At 42.3% G+C, this 19711-nt stretch overlaps 1 protein-coding gene across 1 annotated transcript; it reads left to right on the plus strand.

Moving 5' to 3' along the window:
* The first annotated feature begins 4875 nt into the window (after window positions 1–4875).
* On the plus strand, window positions 4876–13650 carry CCNB1 (cyclin B1). The gene is made up of 9 exons (XM_040419627.1): window positions 4876–4896; window positions 6501–6623; window positions 7289–7360; window positions 9930–10103; window positions 11667–11825; window positions 12145–12381; window positions 12685–12825; window positions 13073–13183; window positions 13549–13650. The coding sequence occupies exons 1-9, from the start codon at window positions 4876–4878 to the stop codon at window positions 13648–13650; spliced, it is 1140 nt and encodes a 379-aa protein (XP_040275561.1).
* The last annotated feature ends 6061 nt before the right edge of the window (window positions 13651–19711 follow it).

Here is a 19711-nt window from a genome sequence, read left to right on the forward strand (position 1 = left end):
ATTAGGTTCACACACAGGTTTTTTTCCTTGCAGTTTTCTAAGACGTGGTAAAATTTACCCAAGGAGGGGAAATGGAATGAAATAATAAAAGACGCAGTAGTCACCTGGTAAACCCCACTGCCGTCCCAGTGCTCTAGTGCTTTGTTTAGTACAGCGATGACATCACATTGACCATTGCAGCCATCACTGACCTCAGCTGGACTCCATTTCCCCTGGTCAAGGTGGGTTCACACATAGGTTTTTTTCTAGAGTCTGTCTGCAATTTTGTGTTTTTAGTGGCAGTAAAACTGCCACCTCAAGATGTTATTTGAAGGTCTATGGGAAATGTGAAACACTGGACACAGAAGTGCTTTTTGCTTCTGGAGTTTTTGTTTATTAGGTGGTATTTTTTTTGTCTTTCTGGCTTCCTTTTAACCCATTGAAAAACTCCACTGTACATGTTGTCACTTTAAAGGCCCAAAGCTAATGTCTGCGATTGGCCATAAGGCCGATAGCAGACAACCCTTTAGATGCCATGGTCATCTAAATGGTGAAAACCCAAAAGCTGCGTGCTCCCGTGCCTGCAGCAGCCTCCCCCAGGTGAGATCGGGGAAGCTGTTATACGCTAGTGATAGGCCAAAGTTTTCTTGAGGCTCTGATGCCTATCACTAGTATATTCCAATAAAGGCCTGCAGGTGGCAGCACTGCATTGGAATACACTAAATGCTGGGTTCTGTGATGGATATTTATCCATAAGGGCTCATGCACACAAACGTATTTTCTTTCTGCGTCCGTTCCGGGGTTTTTTGCGGACTGTGTGCGGAACCATTGATTTCAATTAAAGTTACTCCATATGCATTCCGTTTCCGTATTTCCACATGCCCGTTCCACAAAACATAGAACATGTCTTATTATTGTCCGCATAACGGACAAGGTTAGGACTATTCTATTAGGGGCCAACTGTTCCGTTCCACAAAATACGGAATGCACACGGACGTCATCCAAATTTTTTGCAGATCCGTAATACATACGGTCATGTGCATGAGCCCTAATACAATTTGCAATCTAATGATTGCGTATTAAAGTTAAAAAAAATGCCTGTACTATTAAAATATAAAAAAATGTAATCCATACGGCGAACAGTGTTACAGAAAAAAATATCAAAATGGCCAATTCACCATTTTTTGTCAATTCACCTCCCCCAAAATGTTGAGTAAAAAGGTAATACACACCCCAAAATGGTATCAATTAAAAGTACAGATTGCCCCGCAAAGAAATTAGGCTAGGTCTACACGACGACATTCGTCGCGCGACATTTTGTTGCACCAATGTCGCGCGACAATTTTTATAATGGCAGTCTATGGTGTCGCACTGCAACATGCGACATGCTGCGACTGCGACACGACAGTCGCAGAAAATCCATTCAAGATGGATTTTTCTGCGACTGTCGTGTCGCAGTCGCAGCATGTCGCATGTTGCAGTGCGACACCATAGACTGCCATTATAAAAATTGTCGCGCGACATTGGTGCAACAAAATGTCGCGCGACGAATGTTGCAGTGTAGTTGTGCCCTATCTGTCGCGCGACAAATGTCGTCGTGTAGACCTAGTCTTAGCCCTCACACAGCTCCATAGACATAAAAAAGTTATAGGGTTTAGGCCCCTTTCACACGCACTGAATCTGGACCCATTTAACTTCAATGGGGCTGTGCAGATGAGCGGTGATTTTCACGCATCACTTGTGCGTTGCATGAAAATCACAGCATGTTCTATATTCAGCGTTTTTCACGCAAAGCAGGCCCCATAGAAATGAATGGGGATGCGTGAAAATCGCATAGCATCTGCAAGTAAGTGCGGATGCAATGCGATGCTCACATATGGTTGCTACGAGATGATGTTAGCAAATTGATAAAAGTCAGTTTACTGTATTATTTTCCCTTATAACATGGTTATAAAGGAAAATAATGGAATTCTTAATACAGAATGCTTACTAAAATGTGGCTTGAGGGGTTAAAAAATAAAAAATTAACTCACCTCATCCTCTTGTTCGCGCAGCCTGCATCGTCTTCTTTCTTCTTCTTTCAGGACCTGCCAAAGGACCTTTGATGACGTCTATCTGCATTCAGCAGGACCTGCGCTGACGTCACCACGTGGTGAGCGCAATTACGTCATCAAAGGTCATTTGGCAGGTCCTGAAAGAAGACAATGCTAGCTGCGCGAACAAGTGGATGGGGTGAGTTAATTTATTTTATTTTTTTAACCCCTCAAGCCACATTTTACTATGCATTCTGTATTAAGAATGCTATTATTTTCCCTTATAACCATGTTATAAGGGAAAATAATAAATGAATAGAACACCTAACCCAAACCCGAACTTAAGTGAAGAAGTCCGGGTTTGGGTCTGGGTACCACATTCAGTTTTTTCTCAAGCGCGTGCAAAACGCATTGCAATCGCGCAGGAAAAACTGAACATCGGAACGCAATCGCAGTCAAAACTGACTGCAATTGCGTGCCTACTCGCGCGGTTTTCCCGCAATGCACACGCGACGCATCCGGAGCAAATCCGGAACGCCCGTGTGAAAGAAGCCTTAGAATAATAATTAAAAATAATTTTTTTACAAAGTTTTTATTTTTTCAGCATTGAAACACAAGAAAAACTATACAAATGGGGTATCGTTGTAATCGTACTGACCTGGAGAATGAAGTTAACTGTAGCAGAATTGTGTTTTTTTTCCAATTCCACCCCATATTTTTTGCAGAACGGACATATGGAAACGGAATGCACACTGAGCGGCAAAACACGAATCCGCAAAAAATAATGTGCATTCCGTATTTTGCGGGACGGAACAGCTGGCCTCTAATAGAACAGTCCTATCCTTGTCCGTTACGCGGGCAATAATAGGACATTTTTAGGATATTTTTTTGCAGAACGGACATACGGAGATGAAAAGCACACTGAGTAACTTTTTTTTTTTGTGGACCCATTGAAATTAATGGTTCTGCATACGGTCCGCAAAAAACAAACAAAAAAAATACGTTTGTGTGCATGAGCCCTTAGGCTGAGTTAACATCACTGTTATTTTTCTGTTCTGATATCTGTCAGAAGAACAGAAAAATAAAGAATAAAAAAAAAACCTGTAAAAAACGGATTCATTATGCACATTTTGCATGTTTGAGGCATTTCTGTGTGAGAGACGTTATTTTAGACGGAAAAAAGTATGTCAGCTCCAGATGTTAGTTGAGTCTATGAGAAATATCAAATGCAGGACACTTTTTTTGGTACCGGAATTTCTTTAATTATACAACGATTTTAGGTCTCTGGCATTTGCTTAAAAATACGTGATGTTGATGCTTTTGCCCTTTTATCGCCTTCTTTATAGGGAATACAACAGCAGGAAAAAAAAGTTTATGCAGTTGTTTTGAAAAAATAGTTACTAAAAAATACCATAAAAACTGCTTGCAGCATATAAAAAAAAGTGATCAACTTCATGTGTGTCGGGGGCCTAAGGGGATGTTCACACAAGCAAAATTCTTGCAAGAAAAATCTAAAGAAAATTTAGCCTGTGGAAACCTGTGGCCACCTGCTGTGGATAGGATGCTTCTAGTGCCTCCCACTGAAAACAATAGGAGGCAGATTTTAGGCATTTTCTTCTCTGATTATGGCCTCATGCACACGACCGTTGTGTGCATCCGTGTCCGTTCCGTCATTTTTCACAGTTTAGCGGAGGTCCCATTCATTTCTATGGAGCTGTGAAAAAAAAATGATAGTCCTCCGTTTTTTCTCCGCGTCCGTGATCCGTGATTCCAGTCCGTCAAAAAAATATAACCTGTCCTATTCTTGTCAGTTGAAAACGGAGGACGGACCCATTCAAGTCAATGGGTCCGTCAAAAAAAATTAACGGATGCACAACTGGTATGTCATCCGTGTCCGCGTCGCGTTTTTTTCTACAAGACCTTGGTGCAATAAAATTACACTTTTCATTAACCTTCCTTTTTTTCCCCCTGTCAGACAAAAAAAAAAGGAAGACACAAGGAAACACAACTGAAGCAAAATCAGACACGGACCACTGAAGCCAAATCACTGACAGTTGTGTGCATGAGGCCTTGGAGCAGTTTCAGTAAAAGGCCTCATGCACACGACCGTTGTGTGCATCCGCGGCCGTTGTTCCGTTTTCCCTTTTTTTCGTGGACCCATTGACTTTCAATGGGTCAGTGGAAAAATCGGAAAATGCACCGTTTGGCTTTCGCGTCCGTGATCCGTTTTTCCAGTCCGTGAAAAAAATAGGACCTGTCCTATTTTTTTTCACGGACAACGGTTCACGGACCTATTCAAGTCAATGGGTCCGTGAAAAATCACGGATGCACACAAGATAGTCATCCGCGTCCGTGATCCGTGTCCGTTTTTCCTATCATTTTCAATGCAAACTTGACTTAGTTTTTTTTTTCACTTTTCATGTCCGTGGATCCTCCAAAAATCAAGGAAGACCCACGGAAGAAAAAACGTTCACGAATCACGGACCAACGGAAATCTGTTTTGCGGACCGCAAAAAAAAACGGTGGTGTGCATGAGGCCTAATAAAAATCCATATGAACTAAAACTTTAAAGTGCTGCCACATGTGTAGGTTTTTTACAGTTTTTGAAGCCAAAATCAAAAGTTAATCATAGAATAAGAAAATTACTGAGACCAGATACAGCTTCTCTGACCATTATATAAAATAAAATAAAATTAAATTAAATTAAATTAAATAAAAAATAAAAAATAATCAGCTATAAATTGCTGCAGCTGCTAATTATTGAGCTCTCGGCCAATCAGCTGCCAGTGTCCAGGATTAAACCCCAGCAGCAGCCGTGCAGTCAGCAGGTTGTGTGCACTGAGTCTGGTGAGAAACAGCAAGCATGGCATTTGTGATGACAAGGGTAAGTGGAGGGGTTCTCCAACATGTTGGACAGTCCTGAATTGTGGTCCTTGGATTGCTGCTGTGGGTCCTGACTTCAGCTGAATACGAGGGTGAAGGTTTGGTGCATGCACGTGTGATGCAGTGATGGCCTTGTGCTTCTCTGTAGGCATCTATAGCATTAGGAAGTACAGAGATGAGGCTGCACCACTGAAACTATTCAGAAGTTCACTAAGTGACTTGGTTGCTTATATTTCTTTACTATGGGCCTGAGCTGCTTTCTGTAACCATCAACACGTGGGGCAGAACATCCATGGCAGTGCTAATTCTAGTGGTACATCAGTAACTAAGGGCTGCATGTTTGGTCTGTATCTGATCTTCTTTATTTTGTGGTTCAGATGTGGCCAGCAAAAAAAAAATAAAAAATTGTCTGTTTTGCAGTCTAGGCTATGACATCTCTAGAGTCTGGGGGGGGGAATGGTGGCTGGGATCCTCAATTTGTGGACAGCAAAAAACGGATATGGTTGTGTGAGGCTTTCTTATCCTCTTCAATTGAATGATGTCTGCAGACTATATAATACTATTCTGCTTATTAACCTGGAATGATTGTGTGTGTGGGTTTTATTTTTTTTATGGCACATGAAGGGGGGGGGCTATTTACTAACCTGTCAGTATTGGATGTGTTTGTGGTGCATATTGCAGTAGGTGGGTTCCCTGCTCACACCAGGTGTACTGAAGGGGACGAGTCCGTGTTTTCTATGCCTGTTTGAGGAGCTGCTGTGGATCCACTGAAGTAATGTAGAGCCCAGCGCCTGTATGTAACTTCAGTGGATCCAGTTCCGGGGCTGAAGACCAGGCTGACCCTGGAGGTGATGGAAGTGTAGACCTGCACCAGACTTATGGTAGGGGCTCAGGCTGGATGATATATCGGGTTCAGAGACTTTTATATTTTTTTTATTTTTTCTGACTATCAACTATTGTTTGGCTTACTCTGAGGACTTTATGCCAGAATTGTGGCTGTTTTGGTACAAATCTTGCCTTTCTTTTAAAGCTCCCCTGTCACTTTTTTTTTTTTTTAGGTAAGTTGAAGTGTGGCTACCCCAGGTGTGGCACTTCTTAGATTCTAGGTGTGACACTAACAAACCTTGGCCTATTTTATTTCTTCCATGATGTTAGTTTTGCAACAGCTGGAGAACCCCAGGTTGGCGATCACTGCTTTAAAGTATCTCTACACAGGAGAAGCAGGATCCTGCATGGACCTTCACTATTATCTTGCACTGTGACTGGAGCAGGAGGCACAGCTACTTTCAAGCTGTAGTGGCCATGCAGGATTTCCATGGCTCAGCTTCCCTTCAATGAGCTGCAGTAACACAGTGCGACCACTAGACTCTGAGCGGCGCTGTGCTTCCTGCTCCATTCAGTGGTGGAGGCTGCAGGGAACAGCAGACTGGTGGGAGTGCTGGATGTCGGACCCTCACGCATCAGGTATCCATGACCTGTCCTGAGGACCATATCGGGAGCCTGGAACACCGCATTAAAGCTGTATTGCCTTACGTGTCCACTGCACAGCCATGTGAAAGCTACTTCTCTGCTGTAATTAACTACTTTCTGGCTTAATGTTTTCAGAGCATGCGTATCAATGCTGACAATATGGATATTGCTGGGAAGAAGGCAATTCCCAGGCCACGGCCAAGAAATGCACTTGGAGACATTGGAAACCGCATGAGAACTAAAATGGCTGAGAAGATGGTAAGTATAGTGAACCTGATCATGCTAAATCTGCTGTTTTAAAAGGAGTTCTCTGGGAGTTTATATTGATCCTTGGGATGGGTAATGTCAGATTGGGGGTTTGACCCCCACCAATCCTGTTAGAGGCCAGCACACTGTGGCCCCTTCCTAGGCCACGTCACGTGGCCTAGTTGACGCTCAGCCCCATTCAATACTAAGCACAGCTGCTATACGACATGTGGTCCTGTGCTAGGAAAGCTGCCCGGAGCTGGCTCCCTGAAACAGCTGATTGGGGGTGCTGGCTGGGACTCGAGCCCCCTGGTGAAGTGGTAATGATGACCTATCCTGAGGAAGGGTCATTAGCAATTCCTGGATACAGTAACTCCTTTAAAGGCTATGGACACTTTTGGGATCTACTCACTCTTTTAGGCTGAACATTTTTTCACTTGGTCTTTAAAACTTCCATTTAGTTCTTTCCTCTACAGACTTGACTGAGCGCATCTGCAGACTATTGCTTCACTCTCCTTGGTGACTCCCTTTACATACAGCTCTATTTAAAGTATATTTGGAGCTTGTGCACCTAAGACTTTGACTATTTGCTCCAGCAGCAGTCACTGAACGGCAAAAATATCCAAATATGATATTGTGTCTTTGTGGTAACTCTGCACGGTATATCTTCATTCTAGGAAGTCAAGGTTGTGGAGAAGGCCATCAAACCTGCCCCAGGCACTGAAGAGGTTCCTAAGGAAGAAAAGCTGGTAGCTATCTTTACAATGGTCACCTTCCAGTGTGATCAGACTAATTCCATGAATGTCTTAAGAGAAGCCTAGATTTAAAGGGCAGATGTAGCGGGTCAGCCAGTTCTATAGGTATACATGTGCGCTTGGCTGCTGACAACATCTGTGTTGGTCCAATGTTCATATGTGGCCGCATTGCTGAGAGAAATTGCATTTTAATGTGTGCAAATGAGCCACAGGGGCGTTGCCATTACACCTAGTCTCTGCAACGGTCTTGCCCTCTCCACTTAGACTTTAGGAGATGTCAGGGCCAAGTGTGAGGTGGTCATTGCCTGGCCCTGTCAAACTGCAGTTGCCGTGAAGGAGCTCCTGAGGATAAATCGGTGACTTGACTGCTGGAGCCAAGTGCTGTCCTCAGCAGTTGCATGCTGTAGACACACTTCACTGCTACAGCCTTGTATACAAACAGAAGGAGGTCTTACAGCACAGGAAATGGCAGGAGTATATAACTTATCTCTTAAGCCTCTCAAAAGCGTAGCTTTTTGTTGTCAGAAATGCTGGCAAGAATGCAGTCCACACAAGAGGAATCCATATTGGATATCTGTTTCTGGTGTAGAATGATGGTGAATCTGGGCTGCCGAAGGCCCTGTCCACTTTATCTTAATCCCACCTTCTCTTTGGAATGGTGGCATAAAATTGAAAAGTCATATAAATGTAAAGCGGCTCTTGCCCCACAGTCTTTTTGTAAAGAAAAGTATATCAAATGTACTAACAGGCACTCAATCAGGGACTGTACAGAGGACAGATATTTATTATATCCAAAATGCATATAAACATGCATAAAATATAATAAAAATTGAAATGCGTATTTAAAAACTATATAGACAATAGACCTAAGATATTACGTTTTCCTGTCCAGCTCAGCATAGGCTGCAGGTGTGTTGCTGTGGCTGGGGAGGACAGGAGCCCATCCTATCAAATATACACACTGTTGGTAAATCCAGAAGGAAATTGCATCTATTTTGTCCAGTAGGTATGATCACCCAACATAGTCCTTTTTTATAAAGGGAAAATCAATGTTAAATATAAATAACACCAATATATATTTTTTTTATTTTTTTTTCATGGTTCCTTTTCACTTCCTAATTAATCACCATGATTTAATAAAAATAATTTGATCCAAATATTATGTGCCAGTAGACTGGTCATACGATTGTTCGCATTACAAATATAACAATTTCATTTAGTTCATGAATCAATGCACATAATTGCTAGTAGAACAAAAGTCCAACTTAATTCATTAAACAATGGACATGATTAGTATAATATCTTGATCCAGATATAACGGATCAGTATTCGTATTGTGTACACAATATGTTCCTTAAATCTAAATGATCTAAATAGCCACTTGAGCTGTCATTACCGCTATACTTGGTACAGTATGCTTTGGATCTTTACAAGGTTTCACTACTAGGTTCCTTTAGTATGATGCAAATTTGTGAAGGAACCTAACCTTTGAAACCTTGTAAAGATATAACGCATATAGGGAACAGAGCGCTGTATTTGAGATCAAACAAAACAGTCCAACCACGTGGGATGCCGAACAAGGGTACGAATCGGCAGTGGTACGGGTAGTCAAGAGTGGAATACCGCTCAAGAGAAAGACCCACTCCGGAGAAACCGGCAATGTGGTAAAATTTTATCTTTAATGAGGAACAGTATACAAAGTATATCGGTAATGACAGGTCAAGTCGCTATTTATATCACTTATATTGAATAAGGAACATAATGTGTACACAATATGAATACTGATCAGTTATATCCAGATCAAGCTATTTGAATACTAACCATTATGTACATTGTTTCATGAATGAAATTGGACTTTTTTCTTCTAGCAATTATGTGCATGGATTCTTTCCTCTGCTAACAATTGTGTGCATTGATTCATGAACTAAATGAGATTGGTCATACTATTCACATTATGAAGAATATAACAATCTACTTGCACATAATTGGATACATTTATTTAATATAATCATGGTCATCAATTAGGAAGTGAAATGGAATCATGAAACTGACATTGTGCAGTAGTTATAACTATTGAACATCGCTTTCTCTTTAGAAAGGACTTCAATATTTTATTGGGTGATTATACCTACTGGATGAAATGGATGCAATAGGAGTATATGCAACTTCCTTCTGGTTTTACCAACAGTGTATATTTGATAGGATGGGTTCCTGTCCTTCCCAGCCATAGCAACACACCTGCTGCCTATGCTGAGTTGGACAGGAAAACGTAATCTTGGGTGTATTGTCTATAGTTTTAACTATTTTACATTGGATGTATTTTGGATATAATTATCCTCAGTACAGTCCCTGGTGATTGAGTGCCTGTTAGTACATTAAATATAAATTAAAAGTAACAAATGTTTGCACAGAAGATGACTTGGATAAGCCATGTAATTCCACTGCTATAACTCCAGAATCCTATGTCAGACCATGATACCAGTGTCTTGAGAATTGGAGCTTCTCACTTGGCAGTTTGAATGTGGTTTGCCTATGACTTGTAAACACTTGCTCCTGTTATCAGCAGAGCTCTCCAAGTCCCATGGAAATATCTGGGGCCTCTCCTATGGAGGAGCAGAACCAGGCTTTCTCAGAGGCACCTCTTGAAGTGAAGGATGTGGATGAAGAGGACTTTGAAAACCCCATGCTCTGTGCTGACTACGTGAAAGACATCTACTGCTATCTCATGGACTTGGAGGTGGGGGCTGAGTGGAACTGGATAATCGAAACTAATATTGCTGCTCTAAAACTTGGTGTAACAAACTTTTCAGACCCAAACCCTGGTCCTGTTTTGAAAGTTACTAAAGGGGTTTATCCAGGAGCTAAAGATTTCACTTATTCCTTATGTCCCTTAGATTTTCTTACCCTATCTGCCCCCTGTTCACCCACTTCATCTCGCTACAGTCTGGAAGCTGGTCTCAATTGCTGAAGTCGCAACCTAGCATCAGTGACCGCTGGCCCTGAACTCCCTCAGTGCTGGCTCTTCACTTGAAGAGGTTCACAGTTGCAGCCAAGGGAGATACTTCCCTTGCAGTGGCTCTCCATACAAGACAAAGCCAGTGCTCTCCAATTATGTTGGTGCATTTCAGGTAAGCTTGTAACCCAATTATTCAGTTCTGACATCACAGCAGGACCAGCACCCTTACTGTAATGTACATCATGGTCATTATGCCACTAACTGATGGCTGTCATGTCTTCAGAACTGAATAAGTAGAGTAAGGGGGCTTTACTGGAGGTCCTAGTAGTGACTGGGTAACAAGCTTGCCTGATGCATGCTGTACAGACCACATAGATGTAATTGTGGAGGACTGGCTCTGCTTTTTGTGGAAAGCTAATGCTGGCCCACTGCAAATGATCTGCATTCTTCCCTCTAATGGCATCACTGGAGTGTAACAACCTCTTCAAGTGAGGAGATGAGGCTACTGTATGAGTAGGTGAACTAAAAAATTTTTTTTACTGATCTATCAGTTTGAGAAGGCATCAGTGCTCAAAGTAACACCATGGCCTTCTGTCTGCTCACTGACACCGATCAGTGACCTACATTGTATAGTGGCTGACCAATGAGCGTGATGTCACACAACCTAGGAGAAGCTGGAGAAGGCTACTGTGCACCAGTGCCTTCTCAGGTGATTGGCCAGGTTCCCAGGTGTCAGACCTCCACCGATCAGACACTGACCTAGAGCAGTGGTGCAAACCTATTGCATGGGTGCCAAAGGCAGCACTTGGAGCTCTCTGTGGGCACCTGCACCCTAAAAAAGACTGACATACCAGTATGACTTAGACTTGCCATTCATTGGCACAGGCAGCACATTATCATTTAGCTACAATAGCTTGCCTATAAATTCAAAGTACTACAGTTCAGTATAGTATATCTTCCATGTATTCAGGTTAAATTGCAGTGTTGGCACTTTGCAATAAATAAGTGGGTTTTGGGTTGCAGTTTGGTCTGTAAAAGGTTCACAATCACTGACCTAGTGGGTAGGTCATTAAAAATAACACTTGGAAAAACCCTTAACTCCATGTATTCATAAATATAAGGTACACTTCCACATGCAAACATAGAATGTGTCGGCAGATAAGAACAATTTGGCCCATCTAGTCTGCCCAATATACTGTGTCTTCCCCTCAGTTGTACATTACATGCCCAGTGGTGGCACCATCTCCAAATTTTTTCAGTCTTCATGTACTTGCTGTTAGACTAGTGCTTGGCATCTTACTTCTTGCCATCAGCTCAGTAAGTTTTTGTTTTTTCCCTCCCCAGGCTAAACAAGCAATAAAGCCGAATTATCTTCAGGGACAAGAGATCACTGGTAACATGAGGACCATCCTGATTGACTGGCTGGTGCAGGTCCACATGCGGTTTAAACTGCTGCAGGAGACACTGTTTATGACAGTCTCTATTCTGGATCGCTTCCTGCAGGTAAGCACTGTCATGAAATGGTCCACAGGGTAACCCAAAGCTCCATTGTCAACTGTAAAATCCCACCTACTATAAATGTTTAATACTGGTGTTTGTACCCTCGGGCACCAGCACCTGAGCACAACTGACACCTCTATAGCTATACTCTCGCTTAACTGCAGGCCCAGGCCAACAATAGGCACTATACAGAACCTGTAAATGCCATCTAAAAAAAGTAATAAGTCCTTCAGCCACAATATTGTATCCCGGCTGATGTGATACATTGTTGCAGAATTACTCTTATGTAACTGTACAGTAATCAGCAATGCTTCTCCTGTAGGAGAATCCTGTGCCAAAGAAGCTTTTGCAGCTGGCTGGAGTGACTGCAATGTTCATTGCCTGTAAATATGAAGAAATTTATGTGCCAGAAATCGGTGACTTTGCATTTGTGACTGATCACACCTACACTAAGGCACAGATCAGAAACATGGAGATGCAGATCCTAAGGGTGCTGAATTTTGACATTGGCAAACCCTTACCTCTGCACTTCTTGAGGAGAGCATCAAAGATTGGTGAGGTAAGTGAATGTTTAACTACTAATGTTTAGGTGCGCCATCTCGTACAACATATTGGGCTAAAAATTGGCATGCTCTGGGTTTGACTTCCAACACTGCCAGGTGACTTCTACCCTAGATCTTGGCATACCCTGAGCTTTTTTTTTTTTTTTTTCCTATAAAAAGCTAGGCATGTAGAAAGCCTGGTGCCAACTCTATGGGCAAAAACATCTCAACTGGCAGTCGGATTAGACTGTATATGAAGGAGCCCTTCATGTAATGTCTTTAGTGTTCAGAAATGGCTTCTAATTAATGTTTCCCTCTAGGTGGAAGCTCCACTGCACAATTTGGCTAAGTATCTGATAGAATTGGCTATGCTGGACTACGACATTGTTCACTATCCACCATCACACGTGGCAGCTGCAGCTTTCCATCTATCCCAGAAGGTTCTAGATGGTGGTGAATGGGTAAGCTGAATGCTCTAATGACTTCTAGGTTGAGGACTGTCAGTGAGCTAGCTCTATTCTATGGTGGGGAGATCTGGAGGTAAATGAACAGAAGGCTGTTTGCATTGCCACTCTCAACCTATATAATACTGCAACATTATGGTCTTGTATTCCATACTTTTGTAGCTCCTGCTAAAAAATCTTTTCATAATGGCAGTCTATGCTGCTTGTGGTATAGTCCATGTAACTAGTGGTTCTTCCTCAACAGACTCCAACTCTACAACACTACATGGTCTATACAGAAAGTTCTCTGGTCCCAGTCATGGAACATCTGGCAAAGAATGTTCTGAAAGTCAACAGAGGACTTACAAAGTTTATGGTAAGAAGCAATGCCTGCATGTATGTGCTCATGCTGTTGCATTGACTGACCGTCGGTCATCTTGCCACTGAATGTCCAGTGAAGTTTAAGATTCTTGCTGCTATAAACTCTCATACTACAGGGCAAATGATGAGATGCCCTTAGTGAGTTGCGCACTATTCTCAAACTGAACCTCATTCCTGTAGGGTAAGGGCACTAGCTCCCAAAGGGTAAGGATACTGACTAGACATGGTTGCTCTGTGCATATTGTATCAAATCGGAGCCTTGGACATCTGAGCATGGCATGTTTCTGCAACCCTCATTAGGTCATTAAAGATGCCACTGAACTTTTACACCATTGACTTTACATGTATTTTATCTTGCAGTCTGTCAGAGACAAATATGCCAGAAGTCATCATATGAGGACCAGCTGTCTACCACAACTTAACTCAACGCTCATGGTGAACTTGGCCAAGAATGTCTCATAACTATAGTAAAAAGGCCTTTGCTATAAAGTAATGCTCTTCACTGTATTAATGCTCTTAACATTTTTATTTAACTTTTTAAATAAACTTTTTTATGATTTTAAAATGTCTTGTGGCTGTAATTGCATTGGGCTTACATATGTAAGTTTTAATTAAAGTAGGGTTCCTTTCTGGCTGAGCAGGAGACTCATAAATAAGCAGTTTGGCCCATACACTAGAAGTGTTGTTGTAGTTCTGATTCCGGCAAAAAAAATTGCTATCTTGTTCATTATACTGTATGGACAACTGGACCACCACAGATCGTAGAGATGTCAAACTGAGTTGCTTTTGGATTGAGACAAAGGCATACACCCAGTGGCGTAGCTAGAAATGACTGGGCCCCACAGCAAATTTTTGAATGGGGCTTCCCCAGTAATTTCTTTCGCAACCCCCTTCCTTTCATGTCGCCCCCATTCCTGTTGCTAGTAAAGATCACTCTCTCAGACCAGGGCCGGCAGCTGTTCCATCAGTTTTATATACTGTCACTGTATATAATGTGTAATACTGTTGGGGGGGGCCTTGACAAATTCTTTTAGTCCTCCTCCTGGATGAGCCCTTTCTGGGTTAGGGCCCCAAAGCAGCCACTTCCCCTATAGTTACGCCCCTGCATACACCTGAGGGAGTATTAGTAACTAATATTGAAGTCAATGAATCTGTACTGCATTGAAGTGCTCATGGGATGGCTGCACCTGTTTTACTGACAAACCATGAGCACCATCTGTGTGCACTTCACATTGCAGTACAGATTCACTGACTTCAATGCATCTGTGATCTGCAAGATGCAGCTGAAGATGGGACATGCCTATCTTTTTGCAGTACACAGACACAGGAGCCCTTCAAGCTTGCTGTGCTTGCCTTTCATGTTTTGATGGCCTTGTATCCCTCAGGCACAATTCCATTATGAGATCTTGCACATGAGCTTTGATATGGTTTGGCACATGTGCATTAATCCCCCCCCACACCTTCATAAATCAGGCTTCAGCAGATGACAACTTGGGCATTGCAGGAGCAGGCTACCTTCTGGCAGAGCATCACCTCTTCTATAAAAGCAGAATCCAGACTGAAGTCATGTACACTATAGCGGAGATCAGTATGTGTGCACTGCAAGATTAGACTGAATTGTGCCTGAAGGAAATTGATGCAAACAGGTGGAATGAGGGCGCAGCAAGCTTCAAGACTAACTTGCATGGGAATTAGTTTTTACAGCACTTATGTCCATTAGATGTCATGTTTCTAATGTTTGTCCAAGATATCAGCTATCAGATAATGCTGGAGGTTTTATGGAGCATTTTGATGACTGGTTCCAGCTAATCGGTTAGGATCGCAGATTAGAAGCAAGCCATCTAGAAAAAATTTTTGGGCTACATCAAACTTTTTTTAAAGCCTTTGCTGTAAGGCTCTGCTCATTCCTGCTTACTAAGCACTCATGCAACATGGATGTTACCCTGCTGTGCATTATATAGACACCAGCAGTGTGCACACTGTAGTATGAATACAGACCCATTCACTCGAATGGGTCTGGGGGATGCGGTGCAGAACAGAAGCGCTAGAGCACTCTGTCCGTGCACGCACTACTTTTTTGCAATTCAAGTGAATGGGTCCTGCATATGGCAGCACTACGGTCAGTGCCCGTGTATTGCAGACTGCAATTTGCAGTCTGTAGCTTGGGCCGGCACATGTGCATGAGCCCTGATTCTGCTCATAGGGCTCTGTTAAGAATTGGTTGGAGGATGTCACCTCAAGTTAGGCTCTGTAATATACCTTGTGAAGGGAAGCTTTATTTTTGGATGATATCTTGGGGAAAAAGCAGGGGATATAAAGTTTCCCTTTCTAGCTCTTTTCATAGGAGATCTACAGGGGCAGACTGGCCAGACTCTACAGGGAAATTTCCTGGTAAGCCAATGGCCAGGGGGCACCTAAGCCTCACAGCTGGTGGCCAGGTACATAATCTGATGCTCTTGGCATTAATGTTAGAGCATCAGGTACTTATGCACCTGACCAACAGCTGCAGGTGCCCTCCTGAACTCATCTGTTTCACCAGCCTCAGGACAGTGGTTGAATACTGTTGCAAGAGCAGCAGTATTTTGTACTGTAGTATATATTTGGTTCTGCTGGGTTTTTGCTACACTAAATGATCTTTCAATGTGGACCTGCCTACAACAAGTTCTGTTTCCGTTCTGCAAAAAAAATAATTGTCCACATTACAGACAAGGATAGTACTGTTCTATCAGGGGCCAGCTGTTCCGCCCGTTCCGCAGAATGCACACTGACGTCATCTGTTTTTTGAGGACTGCAAAATACCTATGGTCGTGTGCATGAGGCCTAAGTGTCAGATCTGATACAGGGAAATCCAAATGATGCCAGGGTAGTAGGAAGATAAACTTCCTCCTAGCCTGGAGACAAATGTCCAACAGTTCATGGATTCTAGATTCCTTGATAGCAGGGTTCAGGCTGGAATTCAAAAATGTCCCTCCGGAAAGATTCATGATTACAAAGGTGACCGGAAGGGCTCAGGAGGCCTTTTCTAATAAAAACATTCATAAATGTCTTCTTCAGAGTACTAATTTCATGTCCAGAATTGGAAGGAACAGTATTTTATATATATATATATATATATATATATATATATATATATATGAGAGATTTTTTTTTTTTTTTTTTAGAACAATTAAACTGAAGTTGGAACAAATTCTTGGCTTACAAAAGGTTCAAGATGGAAACTAGGACTATCATAAGGACCTGTGTGGCCACCCTCTGTTCACTTCAGGGCCCTATTCTGGAGAAAGGAGTTAGTCCCAGAGGTGTGTTCTGCAACTCTGGCATTAGTGGCATATCCTAGCAATATTCCATCGATTTCTGATGTGAGACAACCTTTAACAAAATGCAAAGTGAGTGAACAGAAATATCTAAATCAATACTTGGTGTAACCACCCTTTTCGTTCAAAACGGCATCAGTTCTTCTAGGTACATTTGCACACAGCTTTCAATGAAACCTCCCCCATGCTTCATTGTTGCCTGTAGACACATTATTTACTCCCCAGCCAAAGCCAGGAGTGGAGCCTCCACAGACATAAGGTATGGAGGAAAGATCTGCACCTGGTTATGGCTTACAATCACTGACTAAAACAGACATGTGATGAAACTCTGATCTAAGGCCTCTTTCACACGGGCGAGATTTCCACGCGGGTGCAATGCGAACGCATTGCACCCGCACTGAATCCGGACCCATTCATTTCTATGGGGCTGTGCATATGAGCAGTGATTTTCACACATGACTTGTGCGTTGCGTGAAAATTGCAGCATGCTCTATATTGTGCGTTTTTTCATGCAACGCAGGCCCCATAGAAGTGAATAGGTCTGTGTGAAAATTACAAGCAAGTGCGGATACGGTGCGATTTTCACGCATGGTTGCTAGGATGAAAGTCTATTTGCTGTATTATTTTCCCTTATAACATGGTTATAAGGGAAAATAATAGCATTCTTTAATACAGAACGCTTAGTAGGTCAATTGAGGGTTAAAAAAAATAATTAACTCCCCTCCAATTGATAGCGTAGCTGCCGGTCTCCTGTTCTTTCTTCAGGACCGGTCAAAGGACCTGTGGTGACATCACTGTGCTCATCACATGATCCATCACCATGGTGATGGACCATGTGATGAGCTCAGTGATGTCACCACAGGTGCTTTGACAGGTCCTGAAGAGAGAACCGGAGACTGGCAGCTATGTGATCAATTGGTGGAGGTGAGTTTATTTTTTAACCCTCAATTGACCTTCTACTAAGCGTTCTGTATTAAAGAATGCTATTTTTCCTGATAACCATGTTATAAGGGAAAATAATAAAATTTACAGAATACTGAACCCAAACCCGAACTTCTCTGAAGAAGTTCAGGTCTGGGTACCAAACATGCCGATTTTTCTCACGCGCGTGCAAAACGCATTAAAACGCTTTGCACTCGCGGGGAAAAATCGTGCATGTTCCTGCAACGCACCCGCATCTTTTCCCGCAATGCCCGTGTGAATCCAGACTAAAAAACTTTTTTTTGTGTTCAACATTCATATTTATGGCTGGTTTTGCAGTGTCATATGAGAACATAGATCTATCTGTGTAACCCATCTGAGCTCCCACAATGCACTGTTCTGGTAAAAGGATCAAACAAGATCTAACTTCACGCTTTTCAGTCTGAAAAGCAAATAGAACATAATTATAAATCAGTACAAGAAAATCCACATATTTATGAAGTGAGAATTTATGTAGACCTAGGCTGTGATGTTGTAAAATGTCATTCGTGAGCGCTGTGTGGCCATAATATTGACTTTAGACAGAGGTGAAGGCTGGTTTAGACCATTTTCTGATGTCTTTGGTAATCTATCACATTCTTAATGGTCACTTATAGCCTCCAAAGCCAGTCAGATATCTTTGTACACGTCGTCGGGTGCAGTTTTTGGCAAATAAATAATTAGTTTTTATTCATGGTGACATCCAGAATGTCAGTCTTTACAGACCACCATGAACAACTGGTTTAGCACAGTAGCAAGAATGAACAAGAGGCATCTTCCAATGCAAGTACAGTATATGGGTTCCTTGATTTCCAAATGCTAATTTGATGGTGAATACAGTGTCTTCCCTCGAGCATACCTAACTGAGACACACTTGTGATTTCACATGCCAGGAAAACTACTTTGTGATGTCACAAAAAGCTTACACTAATGACAGGGATCAGCAACCTCCGGCACTTCAGCTGTTCCGAAACTACAACTCCCAGAATGCTTCATTCACTTCTATGGGAGTTAGAAGAACAGCTGAGCATGTTTGCATGCTGGGAGTTGTAGTTTTACAGCAGCTGGAGCGCCGAAGGTTGCTGTTCCCTGCACTAATGATATCACAGATAAAACCAACTTGTCATGTCGCACTAACTTACCTTACTGATATCACAGCCGCTTACCTGGCATAAACCTACCGATGTCACAGCAGTTTACTTGAAAAGTTGCTTGTGATGACACATGATTACTTTATTGAAACACTTGTGATGTCACAGCCGCTCACCTGGCTGAAACATACTTGTGATGTCATACACAGAGTAGCCTACCTGAACACCCACTTCTGATGTCATAGTAGCCTGACTGAAGCCCACCTGTGGTGTACCTTATCTGACACACACATTTGTGAAGTCACAGTACCTTAGCTTACTGAAGCACATCATAGCCTCCCTGACTGATGTCACAGTACCTTAACTGACTGAAAAACATTTGTGATTTCATAGTACAGGGTGGGCCATTTATATGGATACACCTTAATAAAATGGGAATGGTTGGTGATATTAACTTCCTGTTTGTGGCACATTAGTATATGTGAGGGGGAAACTTTTCAAGATAGGTGGTGACCATGTCGGCAATTTTGAAGTCGGCCATTTTGAATCCAACTTTTGTTTTTTCAATAGGAAGAGGGTCATGTGACACATCAAACTTATTGGGAATTTCACAAGAAAAACAATGGTGTGCTTGGTTTTAACGTAACTTTATTCTTTCATGAGTTATTTACAAGTTTCTGACCACTTATAAAATGTGTTCAATGTGCTGCCCATTGTGTTGGATTGTCAATGCAACCCTCTTCTCCCACTCTTCACACACTGATAGCAACACCGCAGGAGAAATGCTAGCACAGGCTTCCAGTATCCGTAGTTTCAGGTGCTGCACATCTCGTATCTTCACAGCATAGACGATTGCCTTCAGATGATACGAGATGTGCAGCACCTGAAACTTCGGATACTGGAAGCCTGTGCTAGCATTTCTCCTGCGGTGTTGCTATCAGTGTGTGAAGAGTGGGAGAAGAGGGTTGCATTGACAATCCAACACAATGGGCAGCACATTGAACACATTTTATAAGTGGTCAGAAACTTGTAAATAACTCATGAAAGAATAAAGTTACGTTAAAACCAAGCACACCGTTGTTTTTCTTGTGAAATTCCCAATAAGTGATGTGTCAAATGACCCTCTTCCTATTGAAAAAACAAAAGTTGGATTCAAAA

This window comes from Bufo bufo, chromosome 2 (assembly GCF_905171765.1).
Source record: "Bufo bufo chromosome 2, aBufBuf1.1, whole genome shotgun sequence".
In the NCBI taxonomy this organism is placed as follows: domain Eukaryota; kingdom Metazoa; phylum Chordata; class Amphibia; order Anura; family Bufonidae; genus Bufo; species Bufo bufo.

What these genes read in the sequence shown, in the direction of transcription:
- CCNB1 (XM_040419627.1), top strand. Translation starts at nt 4,876, where the DNA reads ATGGCATTTGTGATGACAAGG. An exon ending in TGGCATTTGTGATGACAAGG is followed by an intron (nt 4,897 to 6,500) that starts GTAAGTGGAGGG and finishes TAATGTTTTCAG; the next exon opens with AGCATGCGTATCAATGCTGA. An exon ending in TTCTAGATGGTGGTGAATGG is followed by an intron (nt 12,826 to 13,072) that starts GTAAGCTGAATG and finishes CTTCCTCAACAG; the next exon opens with ACTCCAACTCTACAACACTA.